This window comes from Amblyraja radiata, chromosome 3 (genome assembly GCF_010909765.2).
Source record: "Amblyraja radiata isolate CabotCenter1 chromosome 3, sAmbRad1.1.pri, whole genome shotgun sequence".
Classification (NCBI taxonomy): domain Eukaryota; kingdom Metazoa; phylum Chordata; class Chondrichthyes; order Rajiformes; family Rajidae; genus Amblyraja; species Amblyraja radiata.
The window spans coordinates 34,496,062-34,511,169 of record NC_045958.1 but is presented as its reverse complement, the minus strand read 5'-3'; the positions used below and the strand labels follow the sequence as shown (position 1 = coordinate 34,511,169).

General features: G+C 41.2%; 1 protein-coding gene across 2 annotated transcripts in view; it reads right to left on the bottom strand.

The window, feature by feature from the left end:
• Positions 1–11,000: 11,000 nt before the first annotated feature.
• Positions 11,001–15,108, bottom strand: part of pcsk5 (proprotein convertase subtilisin/kexin type 5) — a 270,823-nt gene continuing 266,715 nt past the window's right edge. For both annotated transcript variants that reach the window (XM_033017565.1, XM_033017566.1), the window contains exon 37: positions 11,001–13,947. In XM_033017565.1, coding sequence (XP_032873456.1) covers positions 13,535–13,947 — 413 coding nt within the window. In that variant the 3' untranslated portion in view covers positions 11,001–13,534. The remainder of the gene's footprint in view (positions 13,948–15,108) is intronic.

Sequence of the window (15,108 nt, the reverse complement as noted above, 5' to 3'; positions counted from 1 at the left end):
GTGAAATTATGTCGATAAAACCGAAAGACTCAACACATCTCTAGAAATTCCCCTTTAAAATAGCCACAGAAAAATTTAAATATTTAGGAATTGAAATCACTAGAAACTATCACGCTATGTTTAATTCCAATTATAGCCCCTTACTTAAGAAACTAAATAATCTAATCAAATTCTGGAAAACGCTCCCGATGTCTTTAATAGGTCGAATAAATGCTATAAAAATGATATTTTTACCACAAATCCTATATTTATTTCAATCAATACCTATATATCTTCCAAAAAAGTTTTTCAAAAAACTACTCAGACATTACAAATTTTATATGGGATTATAAATCCCACAGAATACAAAGAGCACGCCTTAGTAAACCAAAAGAGATGGGTGGTCTAGCGCTCCCTAACTTTATGTACTATAATTGGGCAGTAATTATTAAAAATATGATTCACCTGCTGGACAACTCTGCCCAGCAGGTGGACTGGATTGTAATGGAGAGAGAGGACTGCTCTCCGTGTAATACAGGAGCGACTCTCCTCTCACCAATGAATCTGAATAACAAAAATTATAATAAAAATCCAATGATACATAGCACAATTAGAACTTGGAAACAAATAAAACAGAATCTAAAATTAGGAAATCTATCTCTTTTAATGCCAATAGTCAATAACCCGTCGTTTAAACCTTCAATTATAGATAAATCATTTACACAATGGGAAAGAATGGGAATCAAAACGCTCGGAGACTTGTATGAATTAGGAAAATTATTATCATTTCAACAATTACAACTGAAATATAATTTGAAAAATAATCAATATTTTAAATATCTTCAAATCCGTGACTATCTGAAAAAATACACAAAAGACTATCATAACATGTCCCCAGACTTATTGGATGAAGCCATGAAGACAAAGGCTGAATCAGCAAATCTAATATCATACTTATACAACATTATTTCAAATATAGAATACCTACAACCGATGGTATTAGAAGAGACTGGGAACAAGAACTAGCTATAAAAATTTCAAAAGAGAGCTGGGATAAACACTATATGTGCATAAATGCTCGATCAACGTACAACATACTTTAATTCAATTCAAAACATTACATAGACTATATTATTCAAACACTAAAATAAATAAACTTTTCCCCAATATCTCACCCATTTGTGATAAATGTCAGTCACAAGAAGCTACCATAGCGCACTCTTGTTTTTTGTATAAAAATCCAAATATTCTGGAACTAAATATTTGAAATCTTCACAAAATTAATTAAAATAAAACTTGTACCAAAAACAGAATGGATCATTTTTGGAATATAGGTAACCCCGAAATAAACGTGTTTCAAAAGAACTTACTTAGTTACGGGCTAATAATGGGAAAAAAGCTTATACTCAAATTTTGGAAAAATGCTCCAATACCAACAATAAAAATGTGGATTTCAAACATGTTTGAAACACTACACCTGGAAGAGATGAGACTCCTCCTAGCAGGCAAAGCAGACCACTTCCAAAAGACGTGGTCTGCATTTATGGAACTATTACAAGCATAAGGTGCAATAGTAATTTAAAATATAAATGGTACCAGGATCTGGTAACGGGGGTATAAAATTTAAAAAAAAAACACGGTTGTATATCCTTTTTTGCGGAGTTATGTGTTATAATAGAGCGATTGTTTTTCCTTTTTTTCTTTTATTTCTAGGGTCTATTTCCTTTCTTTACTTCCTTCTCGAACTTCTTCCCTAAGGGGCTTTCTTTTCCCAACACTTTCCTGCACCTTCACGACTCTTGCTCACTTTACTTACTTCTTTTATTTCTACCTTTTTTAAAGCTCGAAAAACGAAGTGGTACAACAAATGTAATAAGATATATGTGATGTGTATTACTGTAATTTACTGTACTTCTAATAAAAATAAAATAAAAAAATATTTTCTCCCCGTATTACCTTTTTAGTTATCTTCTGTTGCTCTTTCAGTTACACAATCCTCTGGCGTCCCACTCATCTTTGCTTTGTTATACTTGTTCTCATTTAATTTTATACTGACCCTGACTTCCCTTGTCAGCCACGATCGCCCCTTACTCCCCTTGGAATCTTTCTTCCTTTTTGGAATGAACTGATCCTGCACCTTCCGTATTATTCCCAGAAATACCTGCCATTGTTGTTCCACTGTCATCCCTGCTAGGGTATCTTTCCAGTCAACTTTGGCCAGCTCCTCCCTCATAGCTCCATAGTCCCCTTTGTTCAACTGTAATACTGACCTTACTGTCTTATCCCTTCGCAGACTTTCCTTCCCATTAATTTACCCTTCTCCCCCTCAAATTGTAGATTAAAACTTATCATATTATGGTCACTACGTCCTAATGGCTCCTTTACCTCGAGTTCCCTTATCAAATCCGGTTCATTACACAAATAAATCCAAAATTGCCTTTTCCCTGGTAGGCTCCAGTACAAGCTGCTCTAAGAATCCATCACGGAGGCACTCCACAAACTCCTTTTCTTGGGATCCAGTACCAACCTGATTTTCCCAGTCTACCTGCATGTTGAAATCTCCCATAACAACCGTACCATTATGACATGCCAATATTAACTCTTGATTCAACTTGCACCCTATATCCAGGCTATTGTTTGGGGCCAGTAGATAACTCCCATTAGGGTCTTTTTACCCTTACAAGTTCTATCCATACTGACCACATCTCCTGATTCTGTCACCCCTCGCAAGTGACTGAATTTCATTCCTCACCAACAGAGCTATTGAATATTCAGTTCCCAGCCCTGGTTCTCTTGCAGCCATGTCTCCATAATTCCCTCAACATTATATTTACCAATTTCTAACTGAGCCTCAAGCTCATCCACTTTATTTCTTATACTTCGCGCATTCATATACAACACTTTGACTTTGGTATTCACCTCCCCTCTCACTCCGGTCACTATTGGCCCCGACACTCTCTTATCCCTTCTCGAACTTTCCTTCCCATTAATTCAGGCTCTCTTGGTCTCTTTCCTATCATAGACCTCCCTTTTGTACAAATTTTGTTTCCCAACATTTCCTTGGTCTGCTGAAAGTTCATCAATCTGAAAGATTATTTGATTCCCTCTCCACATCTACCTGATATGCTGATATATTTCTGTATGTAAGTTTGTCTTATGTAGGTTTGTTTTGAGGGCTTCAATGAGTGACTTTTTATTTAGTCTTTAGCTGTTAGTCCAGTTTTAAAATGACTTTTGGGAGGGATGCTCATTGATGGTATACTAAAAAAAACTGAATATGCTAGTTTTGTAACTAACTGGTGAGATATCTTTCAATAGGGGCGGTACAGTGGCGCAGTGGTAGAGTTGCTGCCAACCAGCGCTAGAGACCAAAGTTCGATCCGTACTTCGGGTGTTGTTTACGGAGTTCGTACGTTCTCCCTGTGATCACGTGGGTTTTCCGCGGCTGCTCCGGTTTCCTCCCACACTTCAAAGTCTTACAGGTTTGTAGGTTATTTGGCTTCGGAAAAGATTGTAAATTGTATGCAGGATAGTGCTAGTGTATAGCGTGATTGCTGGTCGGCGTGGACTCGGTGGGTTGAAGGACCTGTTTCCACGCTGTATCTCTAAACTAAACTTTTTTTTATATTGTACATTGGAAAATCAAAATGCTGCACAAAATGAAATGAAAATTTTTTTTAAACGCTACGTGCTGGAAGAAATCAGACAACGTCAAAATAGAAATAGTTATCTTTCAGATCTAACACCCTTCATCAGCATTCTCTTGAAAGATTTGAAAAGGTTAAGTTTTGCTTTCCATCGATGTTTCTTGATCTGAGTTTTTCCGGTATTTCCTGTTCTTGTAGTGATAATGGGCCAGGCAGCATTCACCCTAATATCTGTCCTGAATTTTTCCTTTCTTTTGTGACGTTTTTAGGAAATTAAAATTTACTAAATGTTTAACTTTAGAGTTGCCAATTCACTTCAACACACCTGATGTCTGGTTGAAAACATTTTTCCTTCTCTTCCCACTACCTTACTGATGAAAGCAGTCCACTCACTCTGACCTGCAAAACAGCATCTGCTGTTTTGATCTGGAGGATGGGTAGAGCACCTACGAAGAATCATGTAGCTGTGAGAGGAAGCAAAGCGCTGGGTTTCTTTGCTATTTCTCTGCCTCCATAGATGCTGCCCGACCTGCTAAGTTTCTACAGCAGACACAATGAATGGCAAATTCTGGTTTACAAAACAAGACACAGTGCTGGAGTAACTCAGCAGTTCAGGAAGCATGTCTGAAGAAAATGGATTATGTTTTGGGTCTGGATCCTTCTTCAGACTGATTGTAGAAAGGGGTTGAAAACTGGAAAAGTGGTAAGTGAGGAATAAAGCCTGGCAAGTGATAAGAAGGGTCCTTACCCAAAACATCGCCCATTCCTTCTATCCAAAGATGCTGCCTGTCCTGCTGAGTTACTCCAGCATTTTGTGTCTAACTTCAGTGTCAACAGGCATCAGTAGTTCCTTCCTACACAAGTGATAAGAAGATACAGCCAAAGGGGGATATGATTGGCATATAGATGGATAAAGGCCAGAGATGGGAAGATGACAAAAGGCTGTGAGGTAAGACAATAGGTGCAGGAGTAGGCCATTCGGCCCTTCGAGTCAGCACCGCCATTCAATGTGATGATGGCTGATCATCCCCAATCAGTACCCCGTTCCTGCCTTCTCCCCATATCCCCTGACTCCGCTATATTTAAGAGCCCTATCTAGCTCTCTCTTGAAAGCATCCAGAGAACCTGCCTCCACCATCCTCTGAGGCAGAGAATTCCACAGACTCGCCACTCTCTGTGAGAAAAAGTGTTTCCTCGTCTCCGTTCTAAATGGCTTAATCCTTATTCTTAAACTGTGGCCCCTAGTTCTGGACTCCCCCAACATCGGGAGCATGTTCCCTGCCTCTAACATGTCCAAGCCCTTAACAATCTTATATGTTTCAATGAGATTCCCTCTCATCCTTCTAAACTCCAGAGTATACAAGCCCAGCTGCTCCATTCTCTCAGCATATGACAGTACCGCCATCCCGAAAATTAACCTTGTAAACCTACGCTGCACTCCCTCAATAGCAAGAATGTCCTTCCTCAAATTAGGGGACCAAAACTGCACACAATACTCCAAGTGTGGTCTCACTAGGGCTCTGTATACCTGCAGAAGGACCTCTTTTCTCCTATATTCGATTCCTCTTGTTATAAAGGCCAACATGCTATTCGCTTGCTTCACTGCCTGCCGCACCTGCATGCTTACTTTCATAGACTGATGTACAAGGACCCCCAGATCCTATTGTATTTCCCCTTTTCCCAACTTGACGCCATTTAGATAGTAATCTGCCTTCCTATTTTTGCTACTAAAGTGGATAACCTCACATTTATCCGCATTAACTTAATCTGCCATGCATCTGCCCACTCCCCCAACCTGTCCAAGTCACCCTGCATTCTCATAGCATCCTCCTCACAGTTCACACTGCCACCCAGCTTTGTGTCATCTGCAAATTTGCTAATGTTACTTTGAATCACTTCATCCAAATCATTTATGTATATTGTAAATAGCTGCGGTCCCAGCACCGAGCCTTGCGGTACCCCACTGCCTGCCATCCTGAAAGGGACCTGTTAATCCCTTCTCTTTGTTTCCTGTCTGCCAACCACTTTTCTATCCATGTCAGCACTCTACCCCCAATACCATGTGCCCTAATTTTGTCCACTAATCTCCTATGTGGGACCTTATCAAATGCTTTCTGAAAATCCAGGTACACCACATCCACTGGCTCTCCCCTGTCCATTTTCCTAGTTACATCTTCAAAAAATTTCAGAAGATTAGTCAAGCATGATTTCCCCTTAGTAAATCCATGCTGACTCAGACCGATCCTGTTACTGCTATCCAAATGTTCGGCTATCTCATCTTTTATAATTGACTCCAGCATCTTCCCCACCAGCGATGTCAGGCTAACTGGTCTATAATTCCGTTTTCTCTCTCCCGCCTTTCTTAAAAAGTGGGATAACATTAGCTACACTTCAATCCACAGGAACTGATCCTGAGTTTATAGAACATTGGAAAATTATCACCAATGCATCCACGATTTCTAGAGCCACTTCCTTAAGTACCCTGGGATGCAGACCATCAGGCCCTGGCGATTTATCAGCCTTCAAGTCCCATCAGTCTATCCAACACCATTTCCTGCCTAATGTGGATTTCCTTCAGTTCCTCCATCACCCCAGATCCTCTGGCCACTAGTATATCAGGGAGATTGTTTGTGTCCTCCTTAGTGAAGATGGATCCAAAGTACCTGTTTAACTCATCTGCTATTTCCTTGTTCCCCATAATAAATTCAACTTTTTCGGTCTTCAAGTGTCCAACTTTGGTCTTAACTAATTTATTCCTCTTCACATACCTAAAGATGCTTTTACTATCCTACTTTATATTCTTGGCTAGCTTACCTTCGTACCTCATCTTTTCTCCCCGTATTGTCTTTTTGGTTATCTTCTGTTGTTCTTTAAACATTACCCAATCCTCTTGCTTCACGCTCATCTTTGCTACGTTGTACTTCTTCGCATTAATTTTTATACTGTCCCTGACGTCCGTTGTCAGCCATGGTCGGCCCTTTCTCCCCTTGGAATCTTTCTTCCTCCTAGGAATGAACTGATCCTGCACCTTTTGTATTATTCCTAGAAACACCTGCCATTTTTGTTCCACTGTCATCCCTGCTAGTGTATCTTTCCAGTCAACTTTGGCCAGCTCCTCCCTCATGTCCCCATAGTCCCCTTTATTCAACTGCAACACTGACACCTTCGATCTACTCTTCTCTCTCTCCAATTGTACATATAACCTGACCATGTTATGGTCACTACCTCCTAATGTCTCATTAACCTCGAGGTCCTTTATCAAATCCGGTTCATTACATAACACTAAATCCAGAATTGCCTTCTCCCTGGTAGGCTCCAACACAAGCTGTTCAAAGAATCCATCACGAAGGCACTCTACAAAGTCCCTTTCTTGGGATCCAGTACCAAACTGATTTTCCCAGTCTACCTTCATGTTGAAATCTCCCATAACAACCACAGCATTACTTTTACTACATGCCAATTTTAACTCCTGATTCAACTTGCGCCCTATGTCCAGGCTACTGTTTGGGGGCCTGTAGATTAGTCCCATTAGGGTCTTTTTACCCTTACAATTCCTTAGTTCTATCCATACTGACTCCACATCTCCTGTTTCAATGTCACCCCTTGCAAGGGAATGAATTTCATTCCTCACCAACAGAGCTACCCCACCCCCTCTGCCCACCTGTCTGTCTTTTCGATAGGAGGTATAACCTTGAATATTCAGTTCCCAGCCCTGGCCCTCTTGCAGCCATGTCTCAGTAATTCCCACAACATCATACTTGCTAGTTTCTAACTGAGCCTCAAGCTCGTCCACTTTATTCCTTATACTTCGTGCATTCATATACAGCACTTTGACCTCCGTATTCACTTTCTCCCTCGAACCACTCGCAATTGGCCCTGACCTTACTCTGTTGTCCATTCTCGAGCTTTCCTTCCCTTTAATTTGACAATCTTTTGTAATTTTTCCTGCAGCCACTTCCCCTTCAACTCCATCTCTATACTCCCAATTTGACAATCCCTCCCCCCCACTATTTAGTTTAAACCCACACGTGTAGCCCTAGCAAACCTGCTGCCAGAATGTTGGTCCCACTCCAGTTAAGGTGTAACCCGTCCCTTTTGTACAGGTCACCCCTACCCCAGAAGAGATCCCAGTGGTCTATAAATCTATATCCTTGCTCCCTGCACCAGCCCCTCAGCCACACATTCAGATCCCCTATCTCCCTGTTCCTGTCCTCACTAGCACGAGGTACTGGAAGCAATCCAGAGATAACCACCCTAGAAGTCCGGCATTTCAGTCTTCTTCCCAACTATCTGAAGTCATGTTGGAGAACCTCCTTCCTCTTCTTCCTGATGTTATTTGTGCCAACGTCCACAACTACTGCCGGCTGTTCACCTTCTCTCTCGAGGTTGTTCGAATTTGGCTCGTGACATCCTGAACCCCGGCACCAGGGAGGCAACAGACCATCCTCGCGTCTCGCCTGCCGCCACAGAATCTCCTGTCCGCTCCTCGGACAATGGAGTCACCCACCACTAGGGCTCTGCCCGACGTCGGTCTCGCCGGTCGAGTCCCATCTCTAGGATTGGAGCCACCGCCACTCGGACTGGAAACATCGTCTCCCCGGACAGTTCTCAAGAAGGCGTACCTGTTTTCATTAGGCACAGCCACCTGGGTCTCCTGCACTCCATGATTTCCACCCTTTCTCTCCATCACACACCTTGGTTCTTCCCATATCCTCAGCGTGTCTACCTCACTGTAGATCCTGTCCAGGAAACTCTCGTTTTCCCGGATGGCCCTGAGGTAATCCAGCTGCTTCTCCAGTGCCCCAACATGGTCTTTTAGGAGCTGAAGCTGGATGCACTTGCCACAGTTGTAGCAGCCAGAGGCTCCATCTGTGTCCCTGGGCTCCCACATTCTGCAAGCCTCACACTGTCTCATCTGCCCCGACATGTGTTCACCACGCTCCGTCCTCCCGAGCTTTATGCATAGCATCCTCTCCGTAGCCTCCTCTCCTCAGCCTCCTCGCCGCAGACTCTCGAGCCAAAGACTCGCACTTCCCTCACAAGGCACTTCCCTCACTGCCGCTCCCTAAGAGCCGTCTTGCTTATATTGACTGATAAATTGCCTAATTTACCAATTTACAAACCAAACTCCTCAGTTTTAAACTGTTTTCCCCCTCACTTCTAACTCTCCCACTTGGGTTGGAGCCAATCAGTGCTTTTTCCTGCTTCTCTTTGTTGCTGTTTCTTCAAAATCCACGGGAGCTCCGAGTTAAGTCTGCCTGTGCTATGCCTCTCTGTTTAAACTGTTTATATACTCCTAGATAAGAGGCAAAAAAATGGGAAGTCCGAGTGACAAGGTGGACAAGGAAGGGGGAAGAGAGTTATTCTTGGTCAATTATCTAAAATTGGAGAATTCAGGTTCATTCTGTTGGGTTGTTAGCTCCTAAGCAGAATAGGAGTTATTTGGCTGCTGTTCATCCAGGTTGCATGTGGCCTCAGTCTGGCAGTGGAGGAGGCCCAGGGCAGAAAGGTCAATATGGGAATGGGAGTTAAAATGAAAAGCAGCTGGGCAATCCAACAATCTTTGGTGGATTGAGCGCAAGTGTTCAGCACAATGGTTGCCTAATCTACGCTTGGTCTCACCGATGTAAAGGAAGCTACTGAATACAGTAGCTGAGGTTAGAGGAGGTGCTACTGAATACATTGGGACTACTGAATACAGTAGCTGAGGTTAGAGGAGGTGCAAGTGAACCTCCGACTCACCTGGAGGGCCTGCTGGAGTCCCTAGATGGAGGCATAGGGACAGGTATTACATCTCATGCAGTTTCAGGGGAAAATACCCTTTGGGTTTGGGTGGGAAGAGATGAGCGAACCAAGGAGCTGCAGAAGGTGGAAAGGAGTGGGGATGGAAAGATGCGACCGGTGGTAGGATCACATTGAAGGTGGCGGCAATATCCGAGAAAGATGTGTTGGATGTCGAGGCTGGTGTGGTGAAATGCAAGGTCCAGGGAACATTATCCTTGTTCCATCTGGGGTGAGGAGGAGCGAAAGCAAAAATGCACAGCACAAGAGATGTCCTGGAATGGAAAGCCTCATTTTGGGAGCAGGTGGGGCAGAGACAGAAATTGAGTGTCAGGGATAGTGTCTTTGCAAGAGACAGGGTGGGAGGGGGTGTAATCCAATAACTGTGGGAGTCAGTAGATTTGTAGTGGATGTCAGTTGGTAGTCTGTCCACTGGTTGAGAAAGGGGAGAGGTGCCAGACCTAGTCCAAGTGAATTTCAGGGCAGATGGAAGTTAGTGGTAAAGTTAATTAAATCAATGAGTTCTGTACATGTGCAGGAGGCAGCCCTGATGCAGTCGTCTAGGTTGGAGAAAGAGTTGGGGGATGGTGCCAACGTACATTTGGAATAAGTACTATTTGATGTAACCAACAAAAAGGGAGGTGTAGCCGAGACCCATGCCACATCTTTAACGTGGAGAAAGTGAGAGCAGTCAAAATGGAAGTGGCTGAGGACTTGCTGAGTTCTTTCAGAGGTTTGTTTTTTGCTTCAGATTCCAGCATCTGCAGTATGTGTCTCCAGTGTAATCGAGCTGTTTCACCATGGACCACATGGTTCATCACTAACTGGGATGAAATAATTCAATCCATATGTGCAACAAAGCAGAACTGAGGAACTGAAAGTCATAACACTGGCAATGGTTAAAGGGATTGGAGGTAGCCCTGAGGGATTTGAACATGGAGCATTTAAATTAGAGGTAATTAAGGCAAAAGCATAATCAATGCAAAATTAAAGACAAAGTTTTCTTTTGACCCATTAGCATCCTATTATTTAACAGTAATTTTAAACTTTTGAATTGCTTGACAGGTCTACCTTTTAAATTTCAATCGGTGTATTTGATTTGGAATAGCTGGTGAAAATTTTTTTTAATCCAAAGGCAAGAGTTTAAAATAACATTCTATGTAGAAGTTTCACTGGAACCATTAGCATTTAGTCTGAAGAAGGGTTTCGGCCCGAAACGTTGCCGATTTCCTTCGCTCCATAGATGCTGCTGCACCCGCTGAGTTTCTCCAGCTTTTTTGTGTACCTAGCATTTAGATAAAGTTAGGTTTGGGGAGCAAATTACATAATGTTTCACACAGAGTTGTGAGTCTGTTGAATTCTCTGCCTCAGAGGGCAGTGGAGGCAGGTTCTCTGGATATTTTCAAGAGAGAGCTAGATAGGGCTCTTAAAGATAGCGGAGTCAGGGAATATGGGGAGAAGGCAGGAGCGGGGTACTGATTGGGGATGATCAGCCATGATCACATGGAATGGCGGTGCTGGCTCGAAGGGCCGAATGGCCTACTCCTGCACCTATTGTCTATTGTATTTTACACGGTTAAAAGTTCCAGTCAATCTGTATAAAGCATACTTTTATTCTGTCATCACAAAGAACATAAGTGTCATCACATCAGTAAATTATAGCAAACAAATCAAAATTCAATCACACATAAGAAATCTTTTAACCCTGAGTTGTACAAATGTGTACAGGCTGATTAATTAAAGCAACACTATTTATTAAAATCATATTGATGAATAGGTTTCCCAGTTCCAAGAATTGTTTGAGTTTGCTGTAGTACACAGTAACTGAATTGTGAGGGTACAGCAACAAATTATGAAATTATTATTTAATTCAGTCAAGCTATTCCAACCTGATACAATTAAATTTCCATTCAAAAACTAGTATATGTTCATATGCAAAACATGGGCCCTTGATCAACCAAACACGTTTCATAAACAAAGCAGTGATCTGGCCATTACATGCATTACATGAATTTAAATTATAGTAAACCGCCTTTGGTTGAATAAGTTCCCTATGGTGAAATGAAATATTCTAACCATTTTTAAAAATCAATGATATCTTAATTCCTCACCAATTAGGGTTTCATATTCTCAATATGTACATAATTTAGTTCAATATGAAAATAAAGATATTTTTAAACAAGAAATGTAATCTAATTATATCCTTATCATAAGCATCAGATGTTGCCAACACAATACACCATGAAAAACTAACGAATGAATTAGTTCCCAACAATATCAAATGCTTTTTTTGTGAATTATCATATTCCAGAATATTAGGAAAATCCGAAGCAGAAGACATTCATGAAATTGGAACTAACAGAAAATGCTGGGCGTTTCTAACATTTTGTTCATAATTCTATCTTAAATTTAAGTGCAATACTTAATACCAGGATTATGAAATGAATTTGCAATTTTCCAATTTCTGCAAGTATTATTAACAGTCTGCAGAATGTACTAATTGTAAGTTGCATGTCAGGCAATTGTATTGGAAACTAAAAAGCAAGGTTTTTGATTCGAGTTGTTAGCTCAGTGACACTGAATGGACACTGGATAACATAGATTATAGGGTAAAAAACCGTAGATTTTATATTGAGATTTTTTTTTTAAATAGTCATTATTTTGTCCCCTTGCATTATTACCAAGGTGTAATACCACAAAATTGAGTAAAACCACATCTGCCATTCATTTGTAGTTAACCAGTGGATGGATATCTTTTCCAATCATCTGCAATTGTTTATTTCATTTTCTATACCAGCAAATAACAGATAAAGAATGCAACAGTTTAAACCATGAATTAGTATTACAATTTATGTTACTATTCTGAACAGATTTGCTTTGTAAATCTGAAATTCTTGCTGCTTTGGTTACTATAAACAGTTATGAATATTAGTGCTTTCTAACAAGTAATATTTCATCTTTTAATATGTCCTTTGCAACTACCAACCCCAATCCCACAGATTACAAATATTATTTATTGTTAATTGATAATAATTATTGTAGTTCCAAATTTAGCATATCTTCAATGTTTTAGTCTGCAGTAATAAAATAATGGCTTCTGTATTTAATCTTACTGAACAAGAACTCCAGACAAAGGTAATGCAAATTACATTGCCAGTTCTCTAGAGCATGTGTGCTGTTACGCATAAGTAAACGGACTCTTCTTGTCACATTCGGCTTCAGTATGTTTTGATAGTTGCGTGGGATAAAGTGATGGCAGAGGCTTTATTGCTTATAGATGAAACTTAATCCAAAAACACTTGTTTGTACATTATTAAAAAGATATCTGAAATTCCAATCTAATAACCAGATTTGAAGAAATAATTTTAAAAATCTGGAAATTTAAAGTAACTTTCTTACACCTGAGAAAAAAAAGGGCTTTTGTAAATTCTTTAAAACGTAAATCACACAAATAAAAATGATAGTATACTGAATAACATTCAATTTAAATGTTAATACATTTTAAAGATATAGCATAGTCATTATTTGCTCGTGTGTATTATCTATAAGCATAATTTATAAAAACTCAAGTTCAATTGCTATATTTCACTATAAGTAGTAACACTTCGGAGATCTGGATTTTGGAAATCTAAATGGCTGATGGGAGGCATGTGGAAGAGAAAAATTGAAGAACATGGTTTTGCATTTGGAATTGTATCAATATTTTAGGTGGCTAATGTCGATCTAATATTGTTTAAAAAGTCCGTGCACCAAATTGAGAAACAGGTGAATTTCGGAGTATCTTTTGGTGCAGAAACAATGGTTTGAAATCTGAGGGGAATTTACATTGTTTAAAACCTTCCAATGGAGCACCACAGTTGTAATGACTTGCTCTTAATATATGATTTCAATCTTATCAACACTTTAATACTTTAAAATATTATGAGAGCAAACATGCACAGATATGCAGAAATATGGTTATTTAAAAATTATGATAGGGGCCAACTTCAATAACACACTTCATGGTTGTCTATATTGGGATGCATTGGTCTCACTCACAGATGTTGCTTTACAGTATCTTCAGTATGAGTGCCTGAAGTACAGAATTTCTCCAAGTAGTACTGAAAAGCAATGCAATTAGCATTCCTTTATCGAAAGGAATAGCTTTCATCATCATACTCAAGTTCATCTTCATCATCCTCTAGCAAGCCATACTTAAATTTACGGTAAACAGTGCCATCCTGCCCCATGTAGACAATGTCATCATCATCATCTTCATCATGTAATTCGTCCTGATGATCCATATAGTCCATTGCTTGATTATCTTGAAAACTAATACTGTCCTTGCAAGCATTATAAATTGGAGTGGATTTGGGTTGATTGGACAGTTTCTCGTAACCGGCTCTGTTAGTCTGCTTTGTTTTTGAACGCGACTTCAGGATAAAGAATATACCAACACCACTACACAAAATGAGCAGAACTGAAGCAGTGACAAATAAAGCTGGTTTGCCTGTTGCCCGTTTGCTGTCTGGAACCACAACTGCTCTCAAAATGCATTCATCTACAAATTTTAAATAGAGAAAAGTAAAATTTTAATGTGCACATGCAACCTTTTATTTGCAATAACAGTTACAAACTATATTCAGTAAGTTGAAGAAACATTTATAACGCAGTGGTGAAAATGAATGGCAGGGCTACACAGTGAACAGCAGGGCTCTGGGGAGTGTTGTAGAGCAGAGGGATCTAGGAGTGCAGGTACATAGTTCCTTGAAAGTGGCGTCATGGGTAGATAGGGTGGCCAATAAGGCCTTTGGCACATTGGTCTTCATTAGTGTATTGAGTATAGAAGTTGGGAGGTTATATTACAGTTGTACAATACATTGGTGAGGCCACATTTGTAGTTTTGTGTTCAGTTTTGGTTACCCTGTTATAAGATGATGTTAAGCTGGATAGGGTGCAGAGAAGATTTATGAGGATGTTGCCAGGACTTGAGGGGCTGAGCTATAGGGAGAGATTGAGCAGACTGGGACTTTATTCCTTGGAACGCAGGAGGGATAATCTTATGGACATGTGTAAGATCGTGAGAGGAATTGATTGGGTAAGTGCATAGTCTTTTACCCAGTGCAGGGGAATCAAGAACCAGAGGACATAGGTTTAAGTGTCAGGGGGTGGGACGGTTGGAAAGATTTAATAGGAACTAGACCAAGTGCAGACCCGTTGGGTCTGTTCCCCCAACGCGTGTTTGCAGGGGGGGGGGGCGGCGGCATGCGGCGTCACACACACACACACTAACCACCCCCACACACTCACACACACTAACTACCCCCTTGATATTATATTATTATTAATTTGCTCCTTTTACCCCATAACCCTATCCACTGACGCATAACCCCCAACTTGCAGGCGCATCTGGAGAGGGGCGGCGGGGGGTAGAGAGTGAGGGCAGAGAGAGAATGGGGAGAGACAGGGAGAGAGGCAGAGACAGAAGAGCAAGAGAGAGAGAGGGAGGGAGAGAGAGGGAGGGGGGGAGAGAGAGGGAGGGGGGGAGAGAGAGGGAGGGGGGGAGAGGGAGGAAGGGGGGGAGAGGGAGGGAGGGGGAGAGGGAGGGAGGGGGAGAGGGAGGGAGGGGGGGAGAGGGAGAGGGGGAGGGGCGGCGGAGAGGGAGGGGGGAGAGAGGGAGGGGGGGGGGGGGGAGAGAGGGAGGGGGGGAGAGAGGGAGGGG